This window comes from Pristiophorus japonicus, chromosome 16 (assembly GCF_044704955.1).
Source record: "Pristiophorus japonicus isolate sPriJap1 chromosome 16, sPriJap1.hap1, whole genome shotgun sequence".
In the NCBI taxonomy this organism is placed as follows: Eukaryota; Metazoa; Chordata; class Chondrichthyes; family Pristiophoridae; genus Pristiophorus; species Pristiophorus japonicus.
In genome coordinates this window covers 70933878-70959818 of record NC_091992.1, presented here as the reverse complement: position 1 = coordinate 70959818, position 25941 = coordinate 70933878, and the positions used below count along the sequence as shown (strand labels likewise).

General features: G+C 49.9%; 1 protein-coding gene across 4 annotated transcripts in view; it reads left to right on the top strand.

Annotated features, from left to right (window-relative positions):
* The first annotated feature begins 13788 nt into the window (after positions 1-13788).
* tmem260 (transmembrane protein 260) overlaps positions 13789-25941 on the top strand; it is a 61599-nt gene continuing 49446 nt past the window's right edge. The window contains exons 1-4 of one of the 4 annotated variants that reach the window (XM_070857415.1): positions 13789-14051; positions 14808-14839; positions 16221-16369; positions 22575-22752. In XM_070857415.1, coding sequence (XP_070713516.1) covers positions 13874-14051; positions 14808-14839; positions 16221-16369; positions 22575-22752 — 537 coding nt within the window. In that variant the 5' untranslated portion in view covers positions 13789-13873. Of the gene's footprint in view, positions 14052-14807; positions 15394-16220; positions 16370-22574; positions 22753-25941 lie in introns of all 4 variants that reach the window. The other 3 variants (XM_070857416.1, XM_070857418.1, XM_070857417.1) reach the window with 3 other exon arrangements.

Here is a 25941-nt window from a genome sequence, read left to right as displayed (position 1 = left end):
AAATTTGAGCTGGAGACAGATCACAAATCCCGAACGTCCCTTCTGGCCAACAACAAGGCTATAAATGCGAATGCATCGGCCCGCATACAGAGGTGGGCACTCACGTTAGCCGCCTATGACTATACAATTCGGCACAGACCGGGCACCGAAAACTGCGCCGATGCACTCAGCAGGCTCCCACTAGCCACCACCGAGGGGGCAACTGAGCATGCTGCTGAGATGGTCATGGCTGTTGAAGCTTTTGAAAGCGAAGGCTCACCCGTGACAGCCTGTCAGATCAAAGTCTGAACAAATAGAGTCCCGCTCCGGTCTTTAGTCAAGAAATGTGTCCTGAATAGGGACTGGGCAGTCATGTACGGGGCATGCCCTGAGAAATTTATACCATTTCACAGGCGCAAGAATGAACTCTCGATTCAGGCCGATTGCCTACTGTGGGGAAACCGAGTAGTCATGCCCCAGATAGGCAGAGAGGTGTTCATCCGAGAACTCCACAAACAGCACCCGAGCATTGTCATGATGAAAGCAATTGCCAGGTCACACGTTTGGTGGCCAGGGATAGATGCAGACCTGGAACTTTGTGTTCGCAGGTGCAACACGTGTGCCCAGCTGGGCAATGCGCCCAAGGAAGCCACCCTTAGCCCCTGGTCCTGACCCGCCAAGCCATGGTCACGCATCCATGTGGACTATGCAGGTCCTTTCATGGGAAAAATGTTTTTGGTTGTCGTAGACGCCTACTCCAAATGGATCGAGTGTGACATTCACAATTCAAGCACATTCTCTGCCACGGTAGAAAGTCTATGAGCAATGTTCGCCGCCAATGGTCTACCGGACGTCTTGGTCAGCGACAATGGCCCGTGCTTTACAAGCATTGAGTTCCAGAACTTCATGGCAGGAAATGGTATCAACCATGTCAGAACGGCACCATTCAAGCCAGCCTCAAACGGCCAGACGGAACGAGCAGTGCAGATAATCAAACAGAGGATGCTCAGAATCCAAAGTCGCTTATCATGCCTCCTGTTGGCCAATAGATCCCGACCACACTCGTTCACAGGGGTTCCACCCGCAGAGCTGCTAATGAAAAGGACGCTCAAAACCAGGTTATCCCTTATACACCCCACCATGAAAGAAATTGTTGAGAGCAGGCGCCGGTCACAATGTGACTACCATGACGGGAATGCGAGGGCGCGATGTATTGATGTCAATGACCCTGTCTTTGTCCTCAACTACGCTGCAGGGCCCAAATGGCTTGCAGACACTGTGATTGCCAAAGAGGGGAATAGGGTTTTGGTAGTTAAACTTACCAATGGACAAATCTGCCGCAAACACGTGGATCAAACAAAAAGGAGGTTCAGCAACCCCATAGAAGAAGCAGAGGAAGAACACGATGTAGAGTTCACTCCACCACAGGTGACCGAATACCGGAACCAAGTGGAGGAGAGCCCAGTCACTCTGGGTAGTCTGGACAGGCCTGAGGCACCGCAAACAGCAGACACTCAGGCCAGCGCCCAACAACCGGAGCCCCAACTCAGGCGCTCTACAAGGGAGCGTAAACCACCAGAGAGCCTTAATCTGTGATCCCAATAAGACTTTGTGGGGGGACGTGATGTCATGTATTCAACTGTCATTGTAACCCATGTATAAACTGACCTAAGTTGTACACCGTGAGAACATTGACCAGAAGGTGGTGAACATGTGGGAGACACACCTAATCTGGACTTTCAGGTATAAAAGGGGAAGCTCCACCCACCTTCTGCACTTCAGTGCTGGAATAAAGGTTACTGGTCACAGAGTGACCTTCTTTCAAGTATGGGCCTCGTGTGCATTTGTACTGTATAGTAAGGACATATTAGGCTCGACAAGGTGGATGCAGAGAGTGTATTTCCACTCATAGGGGAAACTAAAACTAGGGGACATAATCTCAGAATAAGGGGCTGCCCACTTAAAATTGAGATGAGGAGGAATTTCTTCTCTCTGAGGGTTGTAAATCTATGGAACTTTCTTCCCCAGAGAGCTGTGGAGGCTGGTCATTGAATATATTTAAGGCGGAGATAGACAGATTTTTGAGCGATAAGAGAATAAAGGGTTATGGGGAGCGGGCAGGGAAGTGCAGCTGAGTCCATGATCAGATCAGCCATGATCGTATTAAATGGCGGAGCAGGCTCGAGGGGCCAGGTGGCCTACTCCTGCTCCTATTTCTTATGTTCTGATGTTCTTAAGCCAGGGGACCAACCCTGGTTCTCTGAAGAGTGCAGAAGAGCATGCCAGGGGCATACCTGAAAACGAGGTTCCAACCTGGTGAAGCTACAACACAGGACTACATGCATTCTAAACAACAGAAGCAACATGGTATAGACAGGGCTAAGCGATCCCATAACCAACAGATCAGATCAAAGCTCTGTAGACCAGTCACAATCACTCATGAATGCTGGTGAACAATTGCACAACTAACAGGAGGAAGAGGCTCCGTTAACATTCACATGCTCAACAATGGCAGAGCCCAGCACATGAGTGCAAAAGACAAGGCTGAGTGGATGATCCATCTCGGCCTCCTCCTGAGGTCCCCACCATCACAGAAGCCAGTCTTCAGCCAATTCGATTCACTCCACGTGATAGCAAGAAACAGCTGAGCGCACTGGATACAGCAAAGGCTATGGGCCCAGCAAGTTTCTCGCGCCCTCTGTTCTAAATCTGACATTTCATCTTATATTTCTGGCCCCTCATTCTAGACCCCTCAACTACTGGAAGCAGTCTGCTTCTATCACCCCCATCCCATCTGTTATGTCTGTAATGCACTTATGAATGACTCCACGAGGCAATGTGTTGTACTCAAACTGTAGTGACCTTGGCCCTTTATTCGTAATTCCAGAGTGGGGCGCAAGCATGGTGGGCAGCCTTTAATACTGGGCCCTGCACATCTATGCAGGTGACCCTCAGGTCTCCCACCGCAGTGCCCTCTGGTGGACAGCTTCTGCCACAGGGGCAGGAAACGCCGGTCTCCACCAGTTACACCCTCTAATGGTGCCAACATAGTATATACACAGGGTAAACCTTATTGATAGTACATCAGGTAACAAGTCTCCATCTTATGCAACTATACAGTGACTAAACAGAGAGTATATCTATAGTCTGCATATATAACACCATCCTTTCATTATTTCAAACTCTTCAATCAGATCACCCCATAATCTGCATTTTTTCAGTCTTTCCTTGTAATTGTATTCCCTCGCAGCAGGCAGCACCCGAGTGAATCTGTGCCATTGCTCCTCTACAGCCACAATGCCCTTCCTCTAGTGTGGAGCCCAGCACTAAACCTGTACTCTAACTCAGGTCTTATTAAGCTTTTATATAAGCTCATCATTACCTCGGTTTCTATATTCTATATATTTTGTGATAAAACCTAGAATTCCATTAGCTTTTTTACAGCCTTACCAACCTGAGGTGCTGCCTTTAATGTCCGATGCAGCTGTACCCCAAATCAGGGATGTTTTCCCCGTCTGCAGGCAATAGAAACATAGAAACATAGAAAATAGGTGCAGGAGCAGGCCATTCAGCCCTTCTAGCCTGCACCGCCATTCAATGAGTTCATGGCTGAACATGAAACTTTAGTACCCCCTTCCTGCTTTCTCGCCATAACCCTTGATCCCCCGAGTAGTAAGGACTTCATCTAACTCCCTTTTGAATATATTTAGTGAATTGGCCTCAACTACTTTCTGTGGTAGAGAATTCCACAGGTTCACCACTCTCTGGGTGAAGAAGTTTCTCCTCATCTCGGTCCTAAATGGCTTACCCCTTATCCTCAGACTGTGACCCCTGGTTCTGGACTTCCCCAACATTGGGAACATTCTTCCTGCATCTAACCTGTCTAAACCCGTCAGAATTTTAAACGTTTCTATGAGGTCCCCTCTCATTCTTCTGAACTCCAGTGAATACAAGCCCAGTTGATCCAGTCTTTCTTGATAGGTCAGTCCCGCCATCCCGGGAATCAGTCTGGTGAACCTTCGCTGCACTCCCTCAATAGCAAGAATGTCCTTCCTCAAGTTAGGAGACCAAAACTGTACACAATACTCCAGGTGTGGCCTCACCAAGGCCCTGTACAACTGTAGCAACACCTCCCTGCCCCTGTATTCAAATCCCCTCGCTATGAAGGCCAACATGCCATTTGCTTTCTTAACCGCCTGCTGTACCTGCATGCTAACCTTCAATGACTGATGTACCATGACACCCAGGTCTCGTTGCACCTTCCCTTTTCCTAATCTGTCACCATTCAGATAATAGTCTGTCTCTCTGTTTTTACCACCAAAGTGGATAACCTCATATTTATCCACATTATACTTCATCTGCCATGCATTTGCCCACTCACCTAACCTATCCAAGTCACTCTGCAGCCTAATAGCATCCTCCTCGCAGCTCACACTGCCACCCAACTTAGTGTCATCCGCAAATTTGGAGATACTGCATTTAATCCCCTCGTCTAAATGTCAGGGTTTCGCCTCTATTCTTCTATTTAAAGGGTCTGCACCTCAACCTTTGACCCAATTTCAATCCCACATTCTTGATCTTCAGATACTCAATACATGGGGTGGGTGTGGCAAGTCAGAGGACGTTCTCGGGAGTCTAATCCTGGGCCTGGCCAAAGTTGCTCCATATAGGTCCAGGGTGCGTGAGGCCCCCGGAGAAGGGTCACGCTGGCTGCCTGCTGGTCTTGTCTGTGCCCGGGTGACTCTGGACAGGGTCCGTGCATTGCTCAACGGGATGTTTGAGGCCTTCCACAGCCGGTGGGGCCCGCAGGAGGTAAACTGCATAAATGACAACAGCGAGATCCTAATCTTATTTAACACTACGCTTCCTTTTGCATGGTCGGCCCTGATGTTAGATGTTTATTAGTGGTGCCCTGTTCTGATTGAGGGGGCATCATGCACAGAGGGACCTGGGGGTCCTTGTGCATGAAAGATAAAAAGTTAGTATGCAGGTACAGCAAGTAATTAGGAAGGCAAATGGAATGTCAATAAGAACATAAGTGTTGTGTCTGGAGAAAGAATCAGACTGAATACTGTGAGCTCAAAGTAATGTGTGACCATAATCTTTTATTGCAGGTCTCCAGAGTGCCTCTCCAACCTATGAAGCCTCCTTAAATACCTGTGCTCCCAAGGGATTATGGGATCCCTTGGGATGCCAGGTGATGAGCCCTCTGGTGGCTGTACAGAGTAAATACAAGTCCACATATATAACAACATTCCCCCACAAAGTCAATAGTGTAACTATTTACAGTGTGAGTTGATCTGGGGCCCTTCTTGCCCTGGTTGATCGTCTCGGTGTGAAAGCTGGTGTTGTTGAATCATTTGTTGGGCCCTCGCTGGGCTGCTGTGCCGCTGGCCTTGCTGGGCTGCCTGGTGTGTTGGGCCCTGCAGGGCTGTTGTAGATGACGGGTTCTGATTCGTGGTCAACCGTGGTGTCGGTTGCCACTGGTGTGTGTGTTGGGGATCAAAAAAGGTAGGGTCCAAGGTGGGTTGCTCAGGGTAGTCCGTGAATCTTAGTTTGATTTGGCCCAAGTGTTTCCGGTGAATGAGTCCATTTGAAAGTTTGACCCGAAACACCCTGCTCCCCTCTTTGGCCACAACAGTGCCGGGAAGCCACTTGGGACTGGCCCATAATTTAATACAAATACAGGATCATTGACTTCAATCTCGCGTGACACATTTGCGCTATCATGGTATGCACTTTGTTGAAGCCGCCTGCTCTCTACCTGTTCATGTAGATCAGGGTGAACTAACGAGAGCCTTGTCTTAAGTGCTCTTTTCATGAGCAGTTCAACAGGTGGGATCCCAGTCAGTGAGTGAGTGTGGTCTCGTGCGGTAGCTAAGCAGGACTCGGGATATGCGAGTCTGCAGTGAGCCTTCAGTTACCCTCTTCAAGCCTTGCTTGATGGTTTGCGCTGCTCTCTCTGCCTGACCATTGGACGCTGGTTTAAACGGGGCAGATGTGACATGTTTGATCCCGTTATGGGTCATGAATTCTTTGAACTCAGCACTGGTAAAACATGGCCCGTTGTTGCTCACCAGGACATCGGGTAAGCCGTGTGTGGCAAACATGGCCCGCAGGCTTTCAGTGGTGGCAGCGGACGTGCTAGCCGACATTATCTCACTTGGAGTACGCGTCTACAACCACAAGGAACATTTTACCCAAGAACGGGCCTGCATAGTCGACGTGTACCCGAGAACACGGTTTGGAGGGCCAAGACCATAAACTTAGCAGTGCCTCCCTGGGTACATTGCTTAACTGCGAGCATGTATTGCATCTGTGAACGCAGGACTCTAAGTCCGCATCGATACCGGGCCACCACACGTGGGATCTGGTTATCGCTTTCATCATTACGATGCCTGGGTGGGTACTGTGGAGGTCATTGATGAAGGTATCTCTGCCCTTCTTGGGGACCACTACTTGATCGCCCCACAGAAGGCAGTCTGCCTGTATAGACACTTCATCTTTGCGCCGTTGGAACGGCTTTATCTCTTCCTGCATTTCCACTGGGACACTGGACCAGCTCCCGTGAAGCACACAGCTTTTGACTAGAGATAATAAGGGGTCCTGGCTTGTCCAGGTTTTAATCTGCCGGGCAGTGACGGGTGATTGCTCACTCTCAAATGCTTCCATAACCATGGCTAGATCTGTGGGCTGCGCCATTTCCACCCCCATGGTGGACGATGGCAGCCTACTGAGAGCATCGGTGCAGTTTTTTGTGCCTGGCCTGTGGCGGATGGCGTAGTTGTAGGCGGACAACGTGAGCGCCCATCTCTGGATGCGGGCCAATGCGTTGGTATTTATCCCTTTACTTTCGGAAAACAGGGATATAATTGGCTTATGGTCAGTTTCCAATTCGAATTTTAGCCCAAATAGGTACTGATGCATTTTCTTTACCCATAGATACACGCTAACGCTTCTTTTTCAATCATGCTGTAGGCTCTCTCTGCCTTCGACAGACTGCTAGATGCATAAGCAACCGGTTGCAGTTTTCCAAAATCATTAGCTTGTTGCAATACACACCAGATACCATAGGACGACGCATCACATGCTAGTACCAAATGCTTACATGGATCATCCAACACAAGCAATTTGTTTGAGCATAACAATTGTCTTGCTTTTACAAAGGCATTTTCTTGGCTTTTGCCACAAACCCATTTGCCCCCTTTTCATAGTAAGACATCTAGCAGGGTGCTGAGACCCGGTAAGAAGTTACCAAAGTAGTTCAAGAGTCCCAGAAACGACCGCAGCTCCGTCACATTCTGTGGCCTCGGTGCGTTCTCAATTGCCTCCGTCTTCGCGTTGGTGGGCCTGATGCCGTCCGCCACAATCCTCCTTCCCAGAAACTCCACTTCAGGTGCCAGGAAAATGCACTTCGAGCATTTTAACCTGAGCCCCACGCGGTTGAGTCGACTAAGAACCTCCTCCAGGTTCTGCAGGTGCTCGACTGTGTTCCGACCTGTGACCAAGATGTCGTCCTGGAAGACCACGGTGTGCGGGACCGACTTCAGTAAACTTTCCATGTTTCTCTGGAATATTGCCGCCGCTGATCGGATTCCAAATGGGCATCTGATATGAACAAAAAGACCTTTTGTGTGTGTTGATGCAGGTGAGGGCCTTTGATGATTCCTCCAGTTCCTGCGTCATGTAGGCTGAAGTCAGATCCAGCTTCGTGAACATCTTTCCTCCTGCCAGCGTTGCAAAGAGGTCATCAGCTTTTGGTAGTGGGTATTGGTCCTGCAGGGAGAAACAATTCATAGTTACTTTGTAATCACCACAGATTCTGACAGTGCCGCCTCCCTTGAGGACTGGGATGATAGGACTGGCCCACTTGCTGAACTCGATCGGTGAAATGATGCCCTCTCGTGGCAGCCAGTCTAGCTCAATCTCTACCCTTTCTCTCATCATGCCCTTGCCTTGTGATGGATGGATCACGCCCTCGGAATTAGGTGGATCTGCACTTTTGTTCCTTGGAATTTCCTGATACCTGGTTCGAACAGCGAACGAAATTTGTTTACGACCTGGGCACACGAAGTGTCATCAGCGGGTGATAGCGCTCGGACGTCGTCCCAGTCCCAGCTCTTTTAATAAAAGATGATATCAGGGCAGTTGTGAGGGATGATATTGGCTCCAATGAACAAAATGTTGAATCATTGTGGGTGGAGATTAGAGATAGTAAGGGGAAAAAGTCACTGGTCGGCGTAGTTTATAGGCCCCCAAATAATAACTTCACGGTGGGGCGGGCAATAATCAAGGGAATAATGGAGGCATGTGAAAAAGGAACGGCAATAGTCATGGGGGATTTTAACCTACATATCGATTGGTCAAATCAAATCGCATGGGGTAGCCTGGAGGAGGAATTCATAGAATGCATACGGGATTGTTTCTTAGAACAGTATGTAACAGAACCTACAAGGGAGCAAGCCATCTTAGATCTGGTCCTGTGTAATGAGACAGGAAAAATAAACGATCTCCTACTAAAAGATCCTCTCGGAATGAGTGATCACAATATGGTTGAATTTGTAATACAGATTGAGGATGAGGAATTTGTGTCAGACACGAGCGTAGTACGCTTAAACAAAGGGGACTACAGTGGGATGAGGGCAGAGTTGGCTAAAGTAGACTGGAAACTCAGACTAAACGGTGGCACAATTGAGGAACAGTGGAGGACTTTTAAGGAGCTCTAGTGCGCAACAAAAATATATTCCAGTGAAAAAGAAGGGCGGCAAGAGAAGGGATAACCAGCCGTGGATAACCAAGGAAATAAAGGAAAGTATCAAATCAAAGACCAATGCGCATAAGGTGGCCAAGGTTAGTGGGAAACTAGAGGATTGGGAAAAGTTTAAGCAACAGCAAAGAATGACTAAAAAAGCAATAAAGAAAAGGAAGATAGATTACGAAGGTAAACTTGCGCAAAACATAAAAACAGATAGTAAAAGCTTTTACAGATATATAAAACGGAAAAGAGTGACGAAAGTAAATGTTGGTCCCTAAGAAGATGAAAAGGGGGATTTAATAATGGGAAATGTGGAAATGGCTGAGACCTTAAACAATTATTTTGCTTCCGTCTTCACAGTGGAAGACACAAAAACCATGCCAAAATTTGCAGGCCACATGAATGTGGGAAGGGAGGACCTTGAGACAATCACTATCACTAGGGGGGTTGTGCTGGACAGGCTAATGGGACTGAAGGTAGACAAGTCCCCTGGTCCTGATGAAATGCATCCCAGGGTATTAAAAGAGATGGCGGAAGTTATAGCAGATGCATTCGTTATAATCTACCAAAATTCTCTGGACCCTGGGGAGGTACCAGCGGATTGGAAAGCAGCTAATGTAATGCCTCTGTTTAAAAGAGGGAGCAGGCAAAAGGCAGGTAACTATAGGCCGGTTAGTTTAACATCTGTCGTGGGGAAAATGCTTGAAACTATCATTAAGGAAGAAATAGCGGGACATCTAGATAGGAATAGTGCAATCAAGCAGACGCAGCATGGATTCATGAAGGGGAAATCATGTTTAACTAACTTGCTGGAATTCTTTGAGGATATAACGAGCATGGTGGATAGAGGTGTACCGATGGATGTGGTGTATTTAGATTTCCAAAAGGCATTCGATAAGGTGCCACACAAAAGGTTACTGCAGAAGATAAAGGTACGCGGAGTCGGAGGAAATGTATTAGCATGGATAGAGAATTGGCTGGCGAACAGAAAGCAGAGAGTCGGGATAAATGGGTCCTTTTCCGGTTGGAAATCAGTGGTTAGTGGTGTGCCACAGGGATCAGTGCTGGAACCACAACTGTTTACAATATACATAGATGACCTAGAAGAGGGGACAGAGTGTAGTGCAACAAAATTTGCAGATGACACTAAGATTAGTGGGAAAGCGGGTTGTGTAGAGAACTCAGAGAGGCTGCAAGGAGATTTGGATAGGTTAAGCGAATGGGCTAAGGTTTGGCAGATGGAATACAATGTCGGAAAGTGTGAGGTCATCACCTTGGGGAAAAAAACAGTAAAAGGGAATATTATTTGATTGGGGAGAAATTACAACATGCTGTGGTGCAGAGGGACCTGGGGGTCCTTGTGCATGAATCCCAAAAAGTTAGTTTGCAGGTGCAGCAGGTAATCAGGAAGGTGAATGGAATGTTGGCCTTCATTGTGAGAGGGATGGAGTACAAAAAGCAGGGAGGTCCTGCTGCAACTGTATAAGGTATTGGTAAGGCCGCACCTGGAGTACTGCGTGCAGTTTTGGTCACCTTACTTAAGGAAGGATATACTAGCTTTGGAGGGGGTACAGAGACGATTCACTAGGCTGATTCCAGAAATGAGGGGGTTACCTTATGATGATAGATTGAGTAGACTGGGTCTTTACTCGTTGGAGTTCAGAAGGATGAGGGGTGATCTTATAGAAACATTTAAAATCATGAAAGGGATAGACAAGATAGAGGCAGAGAGGTTGTTTCCACTGGTAGGGGAGACTAGAACTAGGGGGCACAGCCTCAAAATACGGAGGAGCCAATTTAAAACCGAGTTGAGAAAGAATTTCTTCTCCCAGAGGGTTGTGAATCTGTGGAATTCTCTGCCCAAGGAAACAGTTGAGGCTAGCTCATTGAATGTTTTCAAGTCAAAGATGGATAGATTTTTAAGCAATAAGGGAATTAAGGGTTACGGGGAGAGGGCGGGTAAGTGGAGCTGAGTCAACGACCAGATCAGCCATGATCTTATTGAATGGTGGAGCAGGCTCGAGGGGCTAGATGGCCTACTCCTGTTCCTAATTCTTATGTTCTTATGTTCCCAGCCAGCTCCTGCCGAGCAGCGTGGGACCATCGCCCGGTACCACTCAAAGTGGTAGCTTGTGCACTGCTCCATCGTAGGAGACCTTTATGGCAGCACTGCCGATTACAGGAATCAGTTCTTTAGTGTAAGTTCTTAGTCTCGTGCGAATTGGAGTTAAGACTGGCCTTGAGGCCTTGTTCCACCACAACCTTTCGAAAGTCTTTTTGCCCATGCTGGACTGGCTCGCGCCCGTGTCCAGCTCCATTGACACCGGGAGTCCATTTAGTTCAACATTCAGCATTATCGGGGGTCAATTCGTGGTGAATGTGTGCACCCCATGTACCTCTGCCTCCTCTATCTGAGGCTCTAGTCCGTAGTGATCCTCCTTGGATCTGTCCTCCACTGCAACATGGTGATTTGCAGGTTTAACAGGCTTTGCAGCTCGCCTGCACACTCGTTGGTGGTGTCCCATTGTTCCACAGCTCTTGCAAATGTATCCTTTGAATCGACATGAATGGAAACAATAATCACCCCCGCAGCGCCAACAAGGTGTTAATGGCCTTGCATTCATCACCCTTGATGGTGGACCCTGAGACATCTGCGGACGTGTAGCTGCAGGTATATGTGACCTGCCCTGTCTGTTACGATTCGAAAACATCACTTTGTTCACAGTACTTGTAGCAGCACTTGTGTGCTGAGAGATTTGCTTAGTATTGTCACTGGTGGCAATGAACGCCTGGGCTATCGCTATGGCCTTACTCAAGGTTGGGGTCTCTACAGTCAAAAGCTTGCGAAGTATGGTTTCGTGGCCAATGCCAAGTTCGAAAAAGTCTCTGAGCATGTGCTCCAAATGTCCTTCAAATTCCCAATGTCCTGCAAGGCGTCTCAGCTCGGCGACATAACTCGCCACTTCCTGGCCTTCAGACCTTTTGTAGGTGTAGAACCGGTACCTCGCCATCAGAACGCTTTCCTTCGGGTTCAGATGCTCTTGGACCAGTGTGCACAAATCGTCGTACGATTTCTCCGTGGGTTTCGCTGGAGTGAGCAGATTCTTCATGAGGCCACACGTTGGTGCCCCACAGACGGTGAGGAGGATTGCTCTACGTTTGGCAGTGCTCTCTTCCCCATCTAGCTCGTTAGCTACGAAGTATTGGTTGAGTCGCTCCACAAAAGTTTCCCAATCATCTCCCTCCGAAAATTTCTCCTGGATGCCCACTGTTCTCTACATCTTTGGGTTCGTTATCTGTATCTCGTCGCCAGTTATTGTGTATGAAGAAAGAGTCAGATTGAACACTGTGAGCTCAAAGTAAAATGTGACCTTAGTCTTTTATTGCAGGTCTCCAGAGTGCCTCTCCAAGATGTGAAGCCTTCTTAAATACTTGTGCTCCCAAGAGATTATGGGATCCCTTGGGACTCCGGGGAATGAGCCCTCTGGTGGCTGTACAGAGTAAATACAAGTCCACATATATAACAGGCCCAACCTACTCAACCTTTCCTCATCAGACAACCCTCTCATCTCTGGAATCAACCTTGTGAACCTTCTCTGAACTGCCTTCAAAGCAAGTCTACCCTTACGTAAATATGGAAACCAAAACTGCACCCTGTACAATTGTAGCAAGACTTCCCTGCTTTTATACTCCATCCCCTTTGTGATAAAGGCCAAGATTCCATTGGCCTTCCTGATCACTTGCTGTACCTGCATACTAACCTTTTGTGTTTCTTGCACAAGTACCCCCAGGTCCCGCTGTACTGCAGCACTTTGCAATCTCTCTCCATTTAAATAATAACTTGCTCTTTGATTTTTTTTCTGCCGAAGTGCATGACCTGACACTTTCCAACATTATACTCCATCTGCCAAATTTTTGCCCACTCACTTAGCCTGTCTATGTCCCTATGCAGATTTTGTGTGTCCTCCTCATACATTGCTTTTCCTCCCATCTTTGTATTGTCAGCAAACTTGGCTACATTACATTCGGTCCCTTCTAATATAGATTGTAAATAGTTGGGGTCCCAGTACTGATTCCTGCGGCACCCCTATAGTTACTGATTGCCAACCCGAGAATGAACCATTTATCCCGATTCTCTGTTTTCTGTTAGTTAGCCAATCTCTATCCATGCTAATATATTACCCCCAACCCCGTGAACTTTTATCTTGTGCAGTAACCTTTTATGTGGCACCTTGTCAAATGCCTCTGGAAGTCCAAATACACCACATCCACTGGTTCCCCTTTATCCACCCTGTTCGTTACATCCTCAAAGAACTCCAGCAAATTTGTCAAACATGATTTCCCCTTCATAAATCCAGAATTGGCCTTTATTGCAAGGGGATGGAGTATAAGAGCAGAGAAGTGCTGCTACAACAGCACAGTTTTGATCTCCTTGTTTAAGGAAAGATAAGGATATACTTGCTTTGGAGGCAGTTCAGAGAAGGTTCACAAGGTTGATTCCGGAGATGAGGGAGTTGACTTATGAGGAAAGATTGAGCAGGTTGGGCCTCTATTCATTGGAATTCAGAAGAATGAGAGGTGATCTTATCGAAACGTATAAGAATATGAGGTTTGACAAGGTGGATGCAGAGAGCATGTTTCCACTCATAGGGGAAACTAAAACTGGGGGACATAGTCTTAGAATAAAGGGCCGCCCATTTAAAACTGAGATGAGGAGAAATTTCTCTCTCAGGGTTGTAAATCTGTGGAATTCTCTGCCCCAGAGAATTGTGGAGGCTGGGACATTGAATATATTTAAGGCGAAGATAGACAGATTTTTGAGAGATAAGTGAATAAAGGGTTATGGGGAGGTGGCAGGGAAATGGAGCTGAGTCCATGATCAGATCATCCATGATCTTATTAAATGGCCGACTCCTGCTCCTATTTCTTATGTAGTTTCACCTTTCTTGGTTCAATTAAAACAGGATATTGACAACCAGGTGTGTAGACAGCATTCCCGGACCCCGGGGAGCGGAGCGGCAGCACGTCTAGGCTGTGAATGCCCCGAGGGTCCCTGCCTCTCCCCTTTCAGGGCAGGCCGGGCGGCCCTCCCCTTTAAGGACAATTTGTGTCGGTGCAGCCTTCGCCCAATGCACCACAATGCTGTATACCCGGAAGTGCAGCGGGGCCGTGTTTCCGATGGGTTTCCCTGGAAACGGCGGGAGTGCCGAGCCGTCGGCCCGGGCATGGGCCCCAGCTCCCGCTGCCCTGCTCCTCACCGTCGTGTCTGCCGTCTACCTGCACACCACGCAGCGCTCGGTGCCGGGCGGCGACTCGGGTCAGTGAGGGCCCGGGGGGGGGGGTGGAAGAGTGAGTGAGGGGGTAGGGAGGGTGTGAGCGAGTGAGGGGGGAGGGTGGAGGTGAGCGAGTGAGGGAGCGTCTGAGGGAGGGGGTGAGCGAGTGAGGGAGCGTCTGAGGGAGGAAGTGAAGGGGGGGTGAGGGAGAAGGGGGGGTGAGAGAGTGAATGAGGGGGGAGGGAGCGGGTGAGCGAGTGAGGGAGGGTGAGTGAGAGGGGGGGTGAGTGAGTGGGGAGGGGGGTGAGTGAGGGGGCTGGGGAGTGAGTGAGGGGGGAGGTGGGATGTGAGGGAGGGGGGAGTAAGGGGGGGGCGAGAGAATTAGTGATGGAGGAGGAGGGTGAGTGTCAGTGAGGGAGGAGGGGGGTGAGTGTCTGAGGGAAGGTGGAGTGAGTGAGTGAGTGAGGGGGGAGCGTGAGGGTGGTGCCAGTGATGATGGGAGCGTGTGTGAGAGCATGTGAGTCCGTGTGTGAGTGAGTGAGGGGGGAGCGGTGAGTCAGTCTTAGTGAGTGAGGGGGTTGTGAGCGAGTAGGGGGGGAAGCGTATGAGCGAGTGAGGGGGAGTGTGTGAGTGAGGGAGGGTGGAAGTGTGTGAGTCAGTGAGTGGGGTGGAGGGCAAGGGAGTGAGTGAGTGAGGGAAGGGAGTGGGCAGGTGACGGGGTGGGAGCGGAGGGGAGGGGAGGGGATGTGATGTTTTGCTGCTCTGTCCTAGTGATGACTGAAGTGTTGTTGTGTTCACAGGGGAGCTGGTGACGGCTGCCTGCGAGCTGGGGGTGAGTGGCTGCACGTTCTGTATTGAGGGCGGATTGCGTACCTTCGTGGACAGGCCTGGCTGGTGGACGACGACTCCTGCTGCCGCTGCAGGGGATTGGGACAAGGATTGGGTGGCTGATTTTGAGCACTGAGTTTAAAAGAAATAAAGACTTGCATTTATTTAGCGCCTTTTACGACCACAGGGCGTCTCAAAGTGCTTTACAGCCAATGAATTTTGGAAGTGGCCACTGCTGTAAAGTGGGAAATGTGGCATATTGCGCACAGCAAGTTCCCACAAACAGCAATGTGATAATGACCAGAACATCTGTTTCTTAGTGATGTTGATTGAGGGTTAAATATTGGCCCCAGGACACTGCGGATAACTCCCCTGCTCCTCTTCACAATCGTGCCGTGGAATCTTTTGCGGCATCTGAGAGAGCAGACGGGGCCTCATCGTCTCGTCTGAAAGGCGGCACTTCCGACAGTGCAGTACTTTCTCTCACGGGAATGTCAGCCTAGATTTATGTGCTCAAGTTCCTGGAGTGGGACTTGAACCCACAACCTTCTGACTCAGGTCAGTGTGCTGCAGCTTGGGAATGATGGGAGTCTGACGAGAGATTGTGTGGAGATTGAGTAAGGGTTTCAGGGGCAGTGGGGTGTTTGAGGTGAAAGGTCGTGGTTTCGATAATGGATAGGATACCAAGGTTTCGCCGATGGTTAAGCCTCAGCAAACGGCCAGGGAGGGGGAATGGGATCGGGGGCAAGAGAGTCTAGTGTATGGCCCAACAATGTGGTATTGGGACAGATCCTGGGATGGTGGTGTGGGGCCAGAGAGGATCCCATTACTGGTTATCCATTGGCTGTGTTTGGATGTAGGAGTAAAACCAGTGAGGAACATATTTGCGGGAGAGGGCGGTTAGAGTGTTGAGGTATTGCAGATGATGGGTGGGTGGAGAGCAGGCTGAGCACAGAGATCGTGTCTGACCAAAGGGAGCCGTGAACAGAGTTGCTTGGCACGGGGACCAGGTGAGACGTCAGGAGTGAAGGGGGCGGGAAGTCGAGCATTCGGTGGATCCTGTCGAAAAGATGAGTTTGAGGGGGTGGGGTGGGGGAGCAAAGCTGGAGAAGAGAGTGCAGAATGACAGGGTCCGTCAAGAGCAGCACAAGGAATGTGAGGCACAGGCAGCGACTCCTGCACGCATGGCCTCCATTTCAACTGCCCTCTGTCAGGGCATCCCATAGTTTACCAGATGAGGCCTTTTCTGGAGCGGGTACCGTCTGGGGGAGAGCGGGGGTGATTGCTGCTGTTTGGGTGGGGGGGGGGGGGGGGCTGTGCATTTTGTTGTGTTACATTGTGGGGGGGGTGTGACGGTTTCAGGCCTGTGTTTCCCTGTGTTGCAGGTGGCACACCCTCCCGGGTACCCATTGTTCACTCTCCTGGCCAGGCTGGCCATGACTCTTCCACTGGGCTCTCCTGCTTTCAGAGTCAATGTGTTGAATGCAATGCTGGGGGCAGCCACAGCCCCACTGCTGTTTGACACAGCTTTCAGGTGAGTCTGGGGGCAGGGCCCCGCTCTGCCTCGACACGCACTCGATCCGGGCCAAGAATCCCAGTCGCCAACAACGGGACTGAGCTTCATAGGAACAGGAGGAGGCCATTCAATTAGATCACAGCTCATCTGTCTTTTAACTACATTTACTGCCTTGGTTTTGTATCCTTCAATACCCTCACCTAATAAAAAATCTATCAATTTCACTTTTGAAATTTTCAACCGACCCTGAGCCTCAACAACTTTCTAGGATAGGAGTCCCCAATTGCCATAGCCCTTTGTGTGAAGAAGTGTTTCCTGACAACACCTTGACTGGATGGCTCTCATTTTAAGGTTCTGCCCCCCCGGTTCTGGACTCCCCACCAGAGGAAATAGTTTCTCTATCTACCCTATCGAATCCTTTAATCATCTTAAACACCTCGTTTGTGTCATCCCTTAATCTACACTCAAGGGAATACCAGCCTAGTCTGTGCAACCTGTCCTCGTAATGTAACCCTTTTCACTCCGGTATCATTGTGTTTGATAATGCTCCTGTGCAGTGCCTTGAGACATTTTTGCTAGGTTAAGGACGCTGTATAACTGCAAGTTGTTGCACCCTCTCCAAGACCGCTATGTCCTTCCTGAGATGTGGTGCCCAGAACTGAACACAGTACTCCCGATGAAGCCCAGCCCGAACTCTGTACAGTTGTAACATAACTTCCGCCCCTGTCTATTCCAGCCCTCCTGCAATTTAAAAAAAAACATACCATTGGCCTTTATAATTATTTTTTGTTCCTGTCCATTGGTTTTTAGTGATTTCTGTACTTGAACCCCTAACTCTCTCAGCTCCCCCACAATTCTTCGTTTTTCATCAGTTAGATCCATCTTTCTTCGGTCCAAAGTGGACGACCTCACATTTCCCCACGTTAAACTCCATCTGCCATCATCATAGGCAGTCCCCCGGAATCGAGGAAGATTTGCTTCCACTCTAAAAATGAGTTCTTCGGTGACTGAGCAGTCCAATACGGCAGTTACTGTCTGTCACAGGTGGGACAGACAGTCGTTGAGGGAAAGGGTGGGTGGGGAGTCTGGTTTGCCGCACGCTCCTTCGCTGCCTGCGCTTGGTTTCTGCATGCTCTTGGCGATGAGACTCGAGGTGCTCGGCGCCCTCCCGGATGCTCTTCCTCCACTTAGGGCGGTTTTTGGCCAGGGATTCCCAGGTGTTGGTGGGGATGTTGCATTTTATCAGGGAGGTTTTGAGGGTGTCCTTAAAATGTTTCCTCTGCCCACCTGGGGCTCGCTTGCCATGTAGGAGTTCCGAGTAGAGCGCTTGCTTTGGGAGTCTTGTGTCAGGCATGCGAACAATGTGGCCCGCCCAAGGAAGCTGGTCGAGTGTGGTCAGTGCTTTAATGCTGGGGATGTTGGCCTGATCTTCCTCACTGCAATCTCCACCTGACACTCAACAAGCTCCCCGCTGGAGTGGAACTAAACTATAGAACCAGTGGGAACCTATTCAACCTTTGTCACCTCCAGGCCAGATCCAAGACTGTCCCATCTTCTGTCGTCGAACTACAGTACGCGGATGACGCTTGCGTCTTCGCATGTTCGAAGGCTGAACTCCAAGCTATCGTCAACATCTTTACCGAGGCGTACGAAAGCATGGGCCTTAGACTAAATATCCGTAAGACAAAGGTCCTCCACCAACCTGATCCCGTCACACAGCACTGCTCTCCAGTCATCCACGGCGTGGCCCTGGACAACGTGGACCACCTTCCATACCTCGGGAGCTGATTATCAGCAAGGGCAGACATCCATCTGCCACAGTTTTACCCACTCACTGAATCTGTCAATGTCCCGTTGCAACTTTCTGCTCCCATCACATGGTTGAACTACAACAATTGTTCATCCCTGTCTGGAGTAAAAATAAAACAGGGAAGGTGGCTCAACCGTGGCTAACAAGGGAAATTAGGGATAGTGTTAAATTCAAGGAAGTGGCATATAAATTGGCCAGAAAAAGCAGCAAACCTGAGGACTGGGAGAAATTTAGAATTCAGCAGAGGAGGACAAAGGGATTAATTAGGAGGGGGAAACTAGAGTTCGCAGGTGCAACACGTGTGCCCAGCTGGGCAATGCGCCCAAGGAAGCCCCCCTTAGCCCCTGGTCCTGACCCGCCAAGTCATGGTCACGCATCCATGTGGACTACGCAGGTCCTTTCATGGGAAAAATGTTTTTGGTTGTCGTAGACGCCTACTCCAAATGGATCGAGTGTGACATTCTCAATTCAAGCACATCCTCTGCCACGGTAGAAAGTCTATGAGCAATGTTCGCCGCCAATGGTCTACCGGACGCCTTGGTCAGCGACAATGGCCCGTGCTTTACAAGCATTGAGTTCCAGGACTTCATGGATATATTCAAAAGGAGTTAGATGTGGCCCTTACGGCTAAAGGAATCAGGGGTATGGAGAGGAGACCGGAGTGGGGTACTGAAGTTGCATGATCATATTGAATGGTGGTGCAGGCTCGAAGGGCCGAATGGCCTGCTCCTGCACCTATTTTCTATGTTTCTATGTTTACTGTGACAGCAAACTTGGATTTACAGCTCGCTGTTCCTTCATTCAAGGCATTTATAAATATAGTGAAAGGCTGAGGCCCCAGTACAGAGCCCTGGGGGACAGCACTAGTCATATCCTGCCCATTGGGGTACATGCCCATTATCCCATCTCTCTGTCTCCTATCCCATTGCCCCTACTCTCTGTCTCCTATCCCATAACCCATTACCCCATCTCTCGGTCTCCTACCTCCTAACCCATTGTCCCTACTTTCTGTCTCCTATCCCCTAACCCATTACCCCATCTCTTGGTCTCCTGCCCCCTAACCAATTCCCTACCCATGTCAATAGATGGCCTTCAATTCCATGTACGCTCATTTTTGATGACAATCTCTTGTGTGGAACTTTGTCGAATGCCTTCTGGAAGTCCATATAAACAACATCCATAGACACTTCCTTATCCACCATGTTTTATACCTCATCAAAAAATTCAACTAGGTTTGTTGGACATGACTTTCCCATCACAAATCTCTCTGATCAGTTCATATTTGTCCAAATGCTCAGTGTCTGTTGCTAACAACAGATTCTGGGAACTTTCCCACAACCGGCGTTCGACGACTCGGTCTATTTTCCGAGTTTAGCTCTCCTCTCTTTCTTAAACAGTGGAAAATTTCCAATCGAGGGATAATTCCGAATCAAGAGAGTTTAGGACGATCATGACTAAAGCATCTACAATTTCCTCACCTTTTAATCCCCTGGGGGGAAACCATCGGGTCCTGGAGATTTGTTTGTCTTCAGTCTCATTGTTTTCTCCATGACCAATTCTTGCAACTTGTATTGACTCTAGTTAGTTCCTCCCCTTGATGTATTTGTAGTTTTCCTTGTATCTCTGGTACTTTATCCTCTTCCTCTACCTTGAAGACCAAAACAAAGTAGCTATTTAGTAAATCTGCCATTTCCAATTCCAGTATCACTGGCGCCTGCCATTGAGGCCCACATTGCTCTTAGCTATTCTCTTTCTCTTATATATTTGTAAAACCTTTAGTGTTTTTCCTTGCATTCCCCTTTTGCAGCTCTTACCACTTTGTGTCCCTTTGCTGTTCTTTATACCCCTCCCAGTCTGCGCACTTGCTACGTTCTCTGTTGTAGAATCCCTTGCCTTTAGTTATACCCCTCCCAGTCCGCCCGCTCGCTACGTTCTCTGTATTGTAGAATCCCTTGCCTTTAGTTATACCCCTCCCAGTCCATGCACTTGCTACGTTCTCTGTTGTAGAATCCTTTGCCTTTAGTTATACCCCCTCAGTCCGGGCACTTGCTACGTTCTCTGTTGTAGAATCCCTTGCCTTTAGTTATACCCCTCCCAGTCCGCCCGCTCGCTACGTTCTCTGTATTGTAGAATCCCTTGCCTTTAGTTATACCCCCTCAGTCCGGGCACTTTCTACGTTCTCTGTTGTAGAATCCTTTGCCTTTAGTTATACCCCTCCCAGTCCGCCTGCTCGCTACGTTCTCTGTATTGTAGAATCCCTTGCCTTTCCTTGTATCCTATCTCCCACTTCCCTTGTTGACCAAGGTTGTTTAATTACACAAGTAGAACTCTTTCCCTTTACGGGTATGTACAGGTCTTGTATTTGACCAAATACTTTGAACACCTCCCACTATTCACCTGTAGTTTTACCCACTAACAGTTCTGCCCAGTCTGCTGTGGACAATTTCTGCCTCCTCCCTCCAAAGTCAGCCTGGCCTAAATTTAAATGCTTGGCTAGTGACTCATCTGTCCCACTCTCAAACCCGAATGTTGAATTTAGTCCTGTTCTGGTCACTGTTAGCTAGGTGTTTCCCCCCCCCCTGCTGTTAGATTATTGACTACTCAGGCTCAGTACAATCTGATGGCCTTTCCTCTTGTTGGGACTGAGTTAATATCTGCCTTTGTCTGACTATGTTCACAAGGGGATCGTTCAGCCAGGGTTCCAGCTCTGGATCACGATCCAGTCACCCCTACTGGAAAGTGTGTGCATGGACAAAGACTCTGAGGCTAAATGGCACTGCTCCTCTTACTGTGTTCCTATGTGTGAGGTCCAGTCCCCCCCCCGCCTGTCTGAGACCTGTGGACTTCCCCGCCTGTCTGAGACCCCATCTGCTCGTCCCCCCGTCTGTCTGAGGTCCCATGGCCTCCCCCCCCCCCCCCCTCCCTCCTTCAAATGTGCTGTCATCATCCCTCCTCAAAAAAAACCCCTCTGTCCTTCCAAACCACTGCCCCATCTCCAACCTCCCTTTCCTCTCAAGTCCTTGAATATGTTGTCACCTCCCAAATCCTTGCCCATCTTTCCCGGAACTCCATGTTTGCATTCCTCCAATCCGGTTTCCGCCCCTGCCACAGTACCGAAACGGCTCTCATCAAAGTCACAAATGACATCCTTTGTGACTGTGACAAAGGTAAACTATCCCTCCTCGTCCTCCTGGACCTGTCTACAGCTTTTGACACGGTTCATCCTCCTCCAACGCCTCTCCTCCATCGTCCAGCTGGGTGGGACTGCACTCGCCTGGTTCCATTCTTATCTATCTAATTGTGGCCAGAGAATCACCTGCAACGGCTTCTCTTCCCGCGCCCGCATCGTTACCTCTAGTGTCCCCCAAGGATCTATCCTTGGCCCCCTCCTATTTCTCATCTGTATGTTGCCCCTCGGCGACATCATCCCAAAACACAGCGTCAGTCTCCACATGTACGCTGATGACACCCAGCTCTACCTCACCACCATTTCTCTCAACCCCTGCTGTCATAAATTCTCAGACTGCTTGTCCGACATCCAGTACTGGATGAGCAGAAATTTCTTCCAACTAAATATTGGGAAATCATTGTCTTTGGTCCCTGCCACAAACTCTGTTCCCGAGCCACCGACTCAATCCATCTCCCTGGCAACTGTCTGAGGCTGAACCAGACTTTTCGCAACCTTGGTGTCATATTTGACCCCAGGATGAGCTTCCGGTCACGTATCCGCGGCATCATTGAGACCGTCTACTTGCACGTCCCGCCTAACTGCACTCCTGCCTCAGCTCATCAGCTGCTGAAACCCTCATCCATCCCTTTGTTACCTCAACACTTGACTATTCCAACGCACTCCTGGCTGGCCTCCCACTTTCCACCCTACGTAAACTAGAGGTCATGCAAACCTCTGCTTGCCCGTATCCTGCTCACCCATCGCCCTTGTGCTCGTTGACCTACATTGGCTCACGGTTCAGAAATGCATCGATTTTAACATTCTCATCCTTGTTTTCAAATCCTTCCATGACCTCGCCTTGCCCCTCCCTATCTCCGTAAACTACTCCAGCCTTCCAATCCTCCAAGTACCTGCACTCCTCCAATTCTGGCCTCTTGCGCACCCCCAATTTTAATTGCTCCACCATTGGCGGCTGTGCCTTCAACCAAGTCTCTAAGCTCTGAAATTTCCTCCCTAAACCCCTCCGTCTCTCTACCTCTCTTTCCTTCATTTAAGATGCTCCTTAAAACCTACCTCTTTGAACAAGCTTTTGGTCATCTGCCCGAATATCTCCTTATATGGCTCGATGTCATATTTTGTTTAATAACACTCCTGTGAAGTACATTGGGACATTTTGCTATGTTAAAGGTGCTATATAAATACCAGTTGTTTGGGGTCTGAAGTCCCGTTGCCATGTGTTTCAGGTTGTCGGGTTCATACTGCGGAGGGATTCTCGCCGCTGGGCTCTTTGCCTTTTCCCGACTGGCGTGGCAGTGGTCTGTTACAGCAGAGGTTTTCGCCTTGAACAATTTCTTTGTGGGTCTCCTCATGGTCCTGACGGTTCGATTCAGCGCCGCACCAACAGCACGGGAAAGGTCAAAGGTAAACCCGACCCCTCGCCCACCAACGGCAGGCTGTTTGACAAGTGATTGGCCAAGACACTCCCATCGCAGGCCTTGCTCCACACTAACGTCTCACTTAGTGTGAAGCCCCTCACTACACCAGGGAGTGCCTGAAGCCCAACGATGGGCCAATCACATACCCGTATTTACTGATTTTACCTTTGATAAAAATTGACGTAAAATACAATAACTTAATCTGATCCATGATCCATTGGTCTACCATGAATATTTTAGTGAGATTAGTGATCAATCACAACAAGACAAATCACAGACCATTGAACGGAGGGAGGCTGATCGCAGACCCATTGATCAATGGACTGATCGCAGACCCATTGATCAATGGACTGATCGCAGACCCATTGATCAATCCCATCATCATAGGCAGTCTCTCGAATCGAGGATGACTTGCTTCCACGTCAAAAAGTTCACGGGTGTTCCAATGAAGGACCTAATATTCCCGGTCCCGAACTACATGGTGAAGGGTGGAAGATGCCTGTGTGTGGATTTTTTTAACGTGTGGTGGCCATTGCACACCAGCCACCAAACACCAATGGCAAGGATGAACCAAGACGACTGGAGACCTGCTCTGCTGCATGGACCTAGTGTGCACACATACCGTAGTGTGGGCTGGCCCATGCTGCCCCTGGGTCCTCGCCTCTTCTGGGCCCGAACTCACGCCTCACCGTGGCCCCGATCACGTCCCTCTACAATCTCTCGCCGCTCCTTTGCCCCAACCTCGCCGCTCCTGCAGTACCTGCCCACGCTCCAGTCACCGACCTGGATCTTGGTGACGTTCCTTTTCACTGCCATTGCTCTCCTGCTCCAGCACGTGGTGCTCCCTGGAGTGGTAGGCCGCCACACTGCTCCTTCCGCTCCCCGGCCTGCTCAGATAGTGCTCACAGGCCAGGGGCCGCTCAGCGTACTGGAAACAGACAATCACCAGTTCTCCGGCTGTCTGCTGAGGTTGACTAGGCCCGAATCTTAATGGCAGTTTGCGTCCCGAAGAGAGACAGCTGTCTGTTGCTGTTTTGATACTTGATCAATCGACTGATCGCAGACCCATTGATCAATACTGATCACAGACCCATTGATCAATACTGATCACAGACCCATTGATCAATACTGATCACAGACCCATTGATCAATACTGATCACAGAGCCGTTGATCAATCGACTGATCACAGACCCATTGATCAATACTGATCCCAGACCCATTGATCAATACTGATCCCAAACCCATTGATCAATAGGCTGATCGCAGAGCCATTGCACACAGGCCCAGCATTGGTTCTGAATGTTTCTGAAGGCTGTTTACTGGTTGCCAGCAGAGAGTGTTTTCGCTGACTGGTGGTCTTGGTGCTGCTCATCTCGCCGTCCTGTTAACTGCAGAACCCAGGGTGGCCCGTCAGGCCTGTGAGGGATTGAGGGGGAGACAAGGTGAGCTGTGAGGGATTGAGGGGGGACAAGGTGAGCTGTGAGGGATTGAGGGGATACGGTGAGCTGTGAGGGATTGAGGGGATACGGTGAGCTGTGAGGGATTGAGGGGACATGGTGAGTTGAGGGGATACGGTGAGCCGTGAGGGATTGAGGGGACACGGTGAGCCGTGAGGGATTGAGGGGATACGGTGAGCTGTGAGGGATTGAGGGGATACGGTGAGCTGTGAGGGATTGAGGGGACACTGAGCTGTGAGGGATTGAGGGGGGACAAGGTGAGCTGTGAGGGATTGAGGGGACACTGAGCTGTGAGGGATTGAGGGGACACTGTGAGCTGTGAGGGATTGAGGGGACACACGGTGAGCTGTGAGGGATTGAGGGGACACACGGTGAGCTGTGAGGGATTGAGGGAACACTGAGCTGTGAGGGATTGAGGGGACACGGCGAACTGTGAGGGATTGAGGGGGGACAAGGTGAGCTGTGAGGGATTGAGGGGACACTGAGCTGTGAGGGATTGAGGGGACACTGTGAGCTGTGAGGGATTGAGGGGACACACGGTGAGCTGTGAGGGATTGAGGGGACACACGGTGAGCTGTGAGGGATTGAGGGAACACTGAGCTGTGAGGGATTGAGGGGACACGGCGAACTGTGAGGGATTGAGGGGACACGGCGAGCTGTGAGAGATTGAGAGGACACAGTGAGCTGTGAGGGATTGAGGGGATACGGTGAGCTGTGAGGGATTGAGGGGGGACAAGGTGAGCTGTGAGGGATTGAGGGGACACTGAGCTGTGAGGGATTGAGGGGGACACGGTGATCTGTGAGGGATTGAGGGGAGACAAGGTGAGCCGTGAGGGATTGAGGGGGCACGGTGAGCCGTGAGGGATTGAGGGGACACTGAGCTGTGAGGGATTGAGGGGACACTGAGCTGTGAGGGATTGAGGGGACACACGGTGAGCTGTGAGGGATTGAGGGGACACAGCTGTGAGGGATTGAGGGGACACGGCGAGCTGTGAGGGATTGAGGGGACACGGCGAGCTGTGAGGGATTGAGAGGACACGGTGAGCTTTGAGGGGATACGGTGAGCTGTGAGGGATTGAGGGGGGACAAGGTGAGCTGTGAGGGATTGAGGGGGGACACGGTGAGCTGTGAGGGATTGAGGGGAGACAAGGTGAGCCGTGAGGGATTGAGGGGGCACGGTGAGCCGTGAGGGATTGAGGGGGCACGGTGAGCCGTGAGGGATTGAGGGGACACTGAGCTGTGAGGGATTGAGGGGGGACAAGGTGAGCTGTGAGGGATTGAGGGGAAACTGAGCTGTGAGGGATTGAGGGGACACGGTGAGCTGTGAGGGATTGAGGGGGGACACGGTGAGCTGTGAGGGATTGAGGGGACACGGTGAGCTGTGAGGGATTGAGGGGATACGGTGAGTTCTGAGGGATTGAGGGGATATGGTGAGTTCTGAGGGATTGAGTGGATACGTTGAGCTGTGAGGGATTGAGGGGGAACAAGGTGAGCTGTGAGGGATTGAGGGGATACGGTGAGTTGTGAGGGATTGAGGGGACACTGAGTTGTGAGGGATTGAGGGGACACTGAGCTGTGAGGGATTGAGGGGACACGGTGAGCTGTGAGGGATTGAGGGGACACGGTGAGCTGTGAGGGATTGAGGGGGCATGGAGCTGTGAGGGATTGAGGGGGCATGGAGCTGTGAGGGATTGAGGGGGCACGGTGAGCTGTGAGG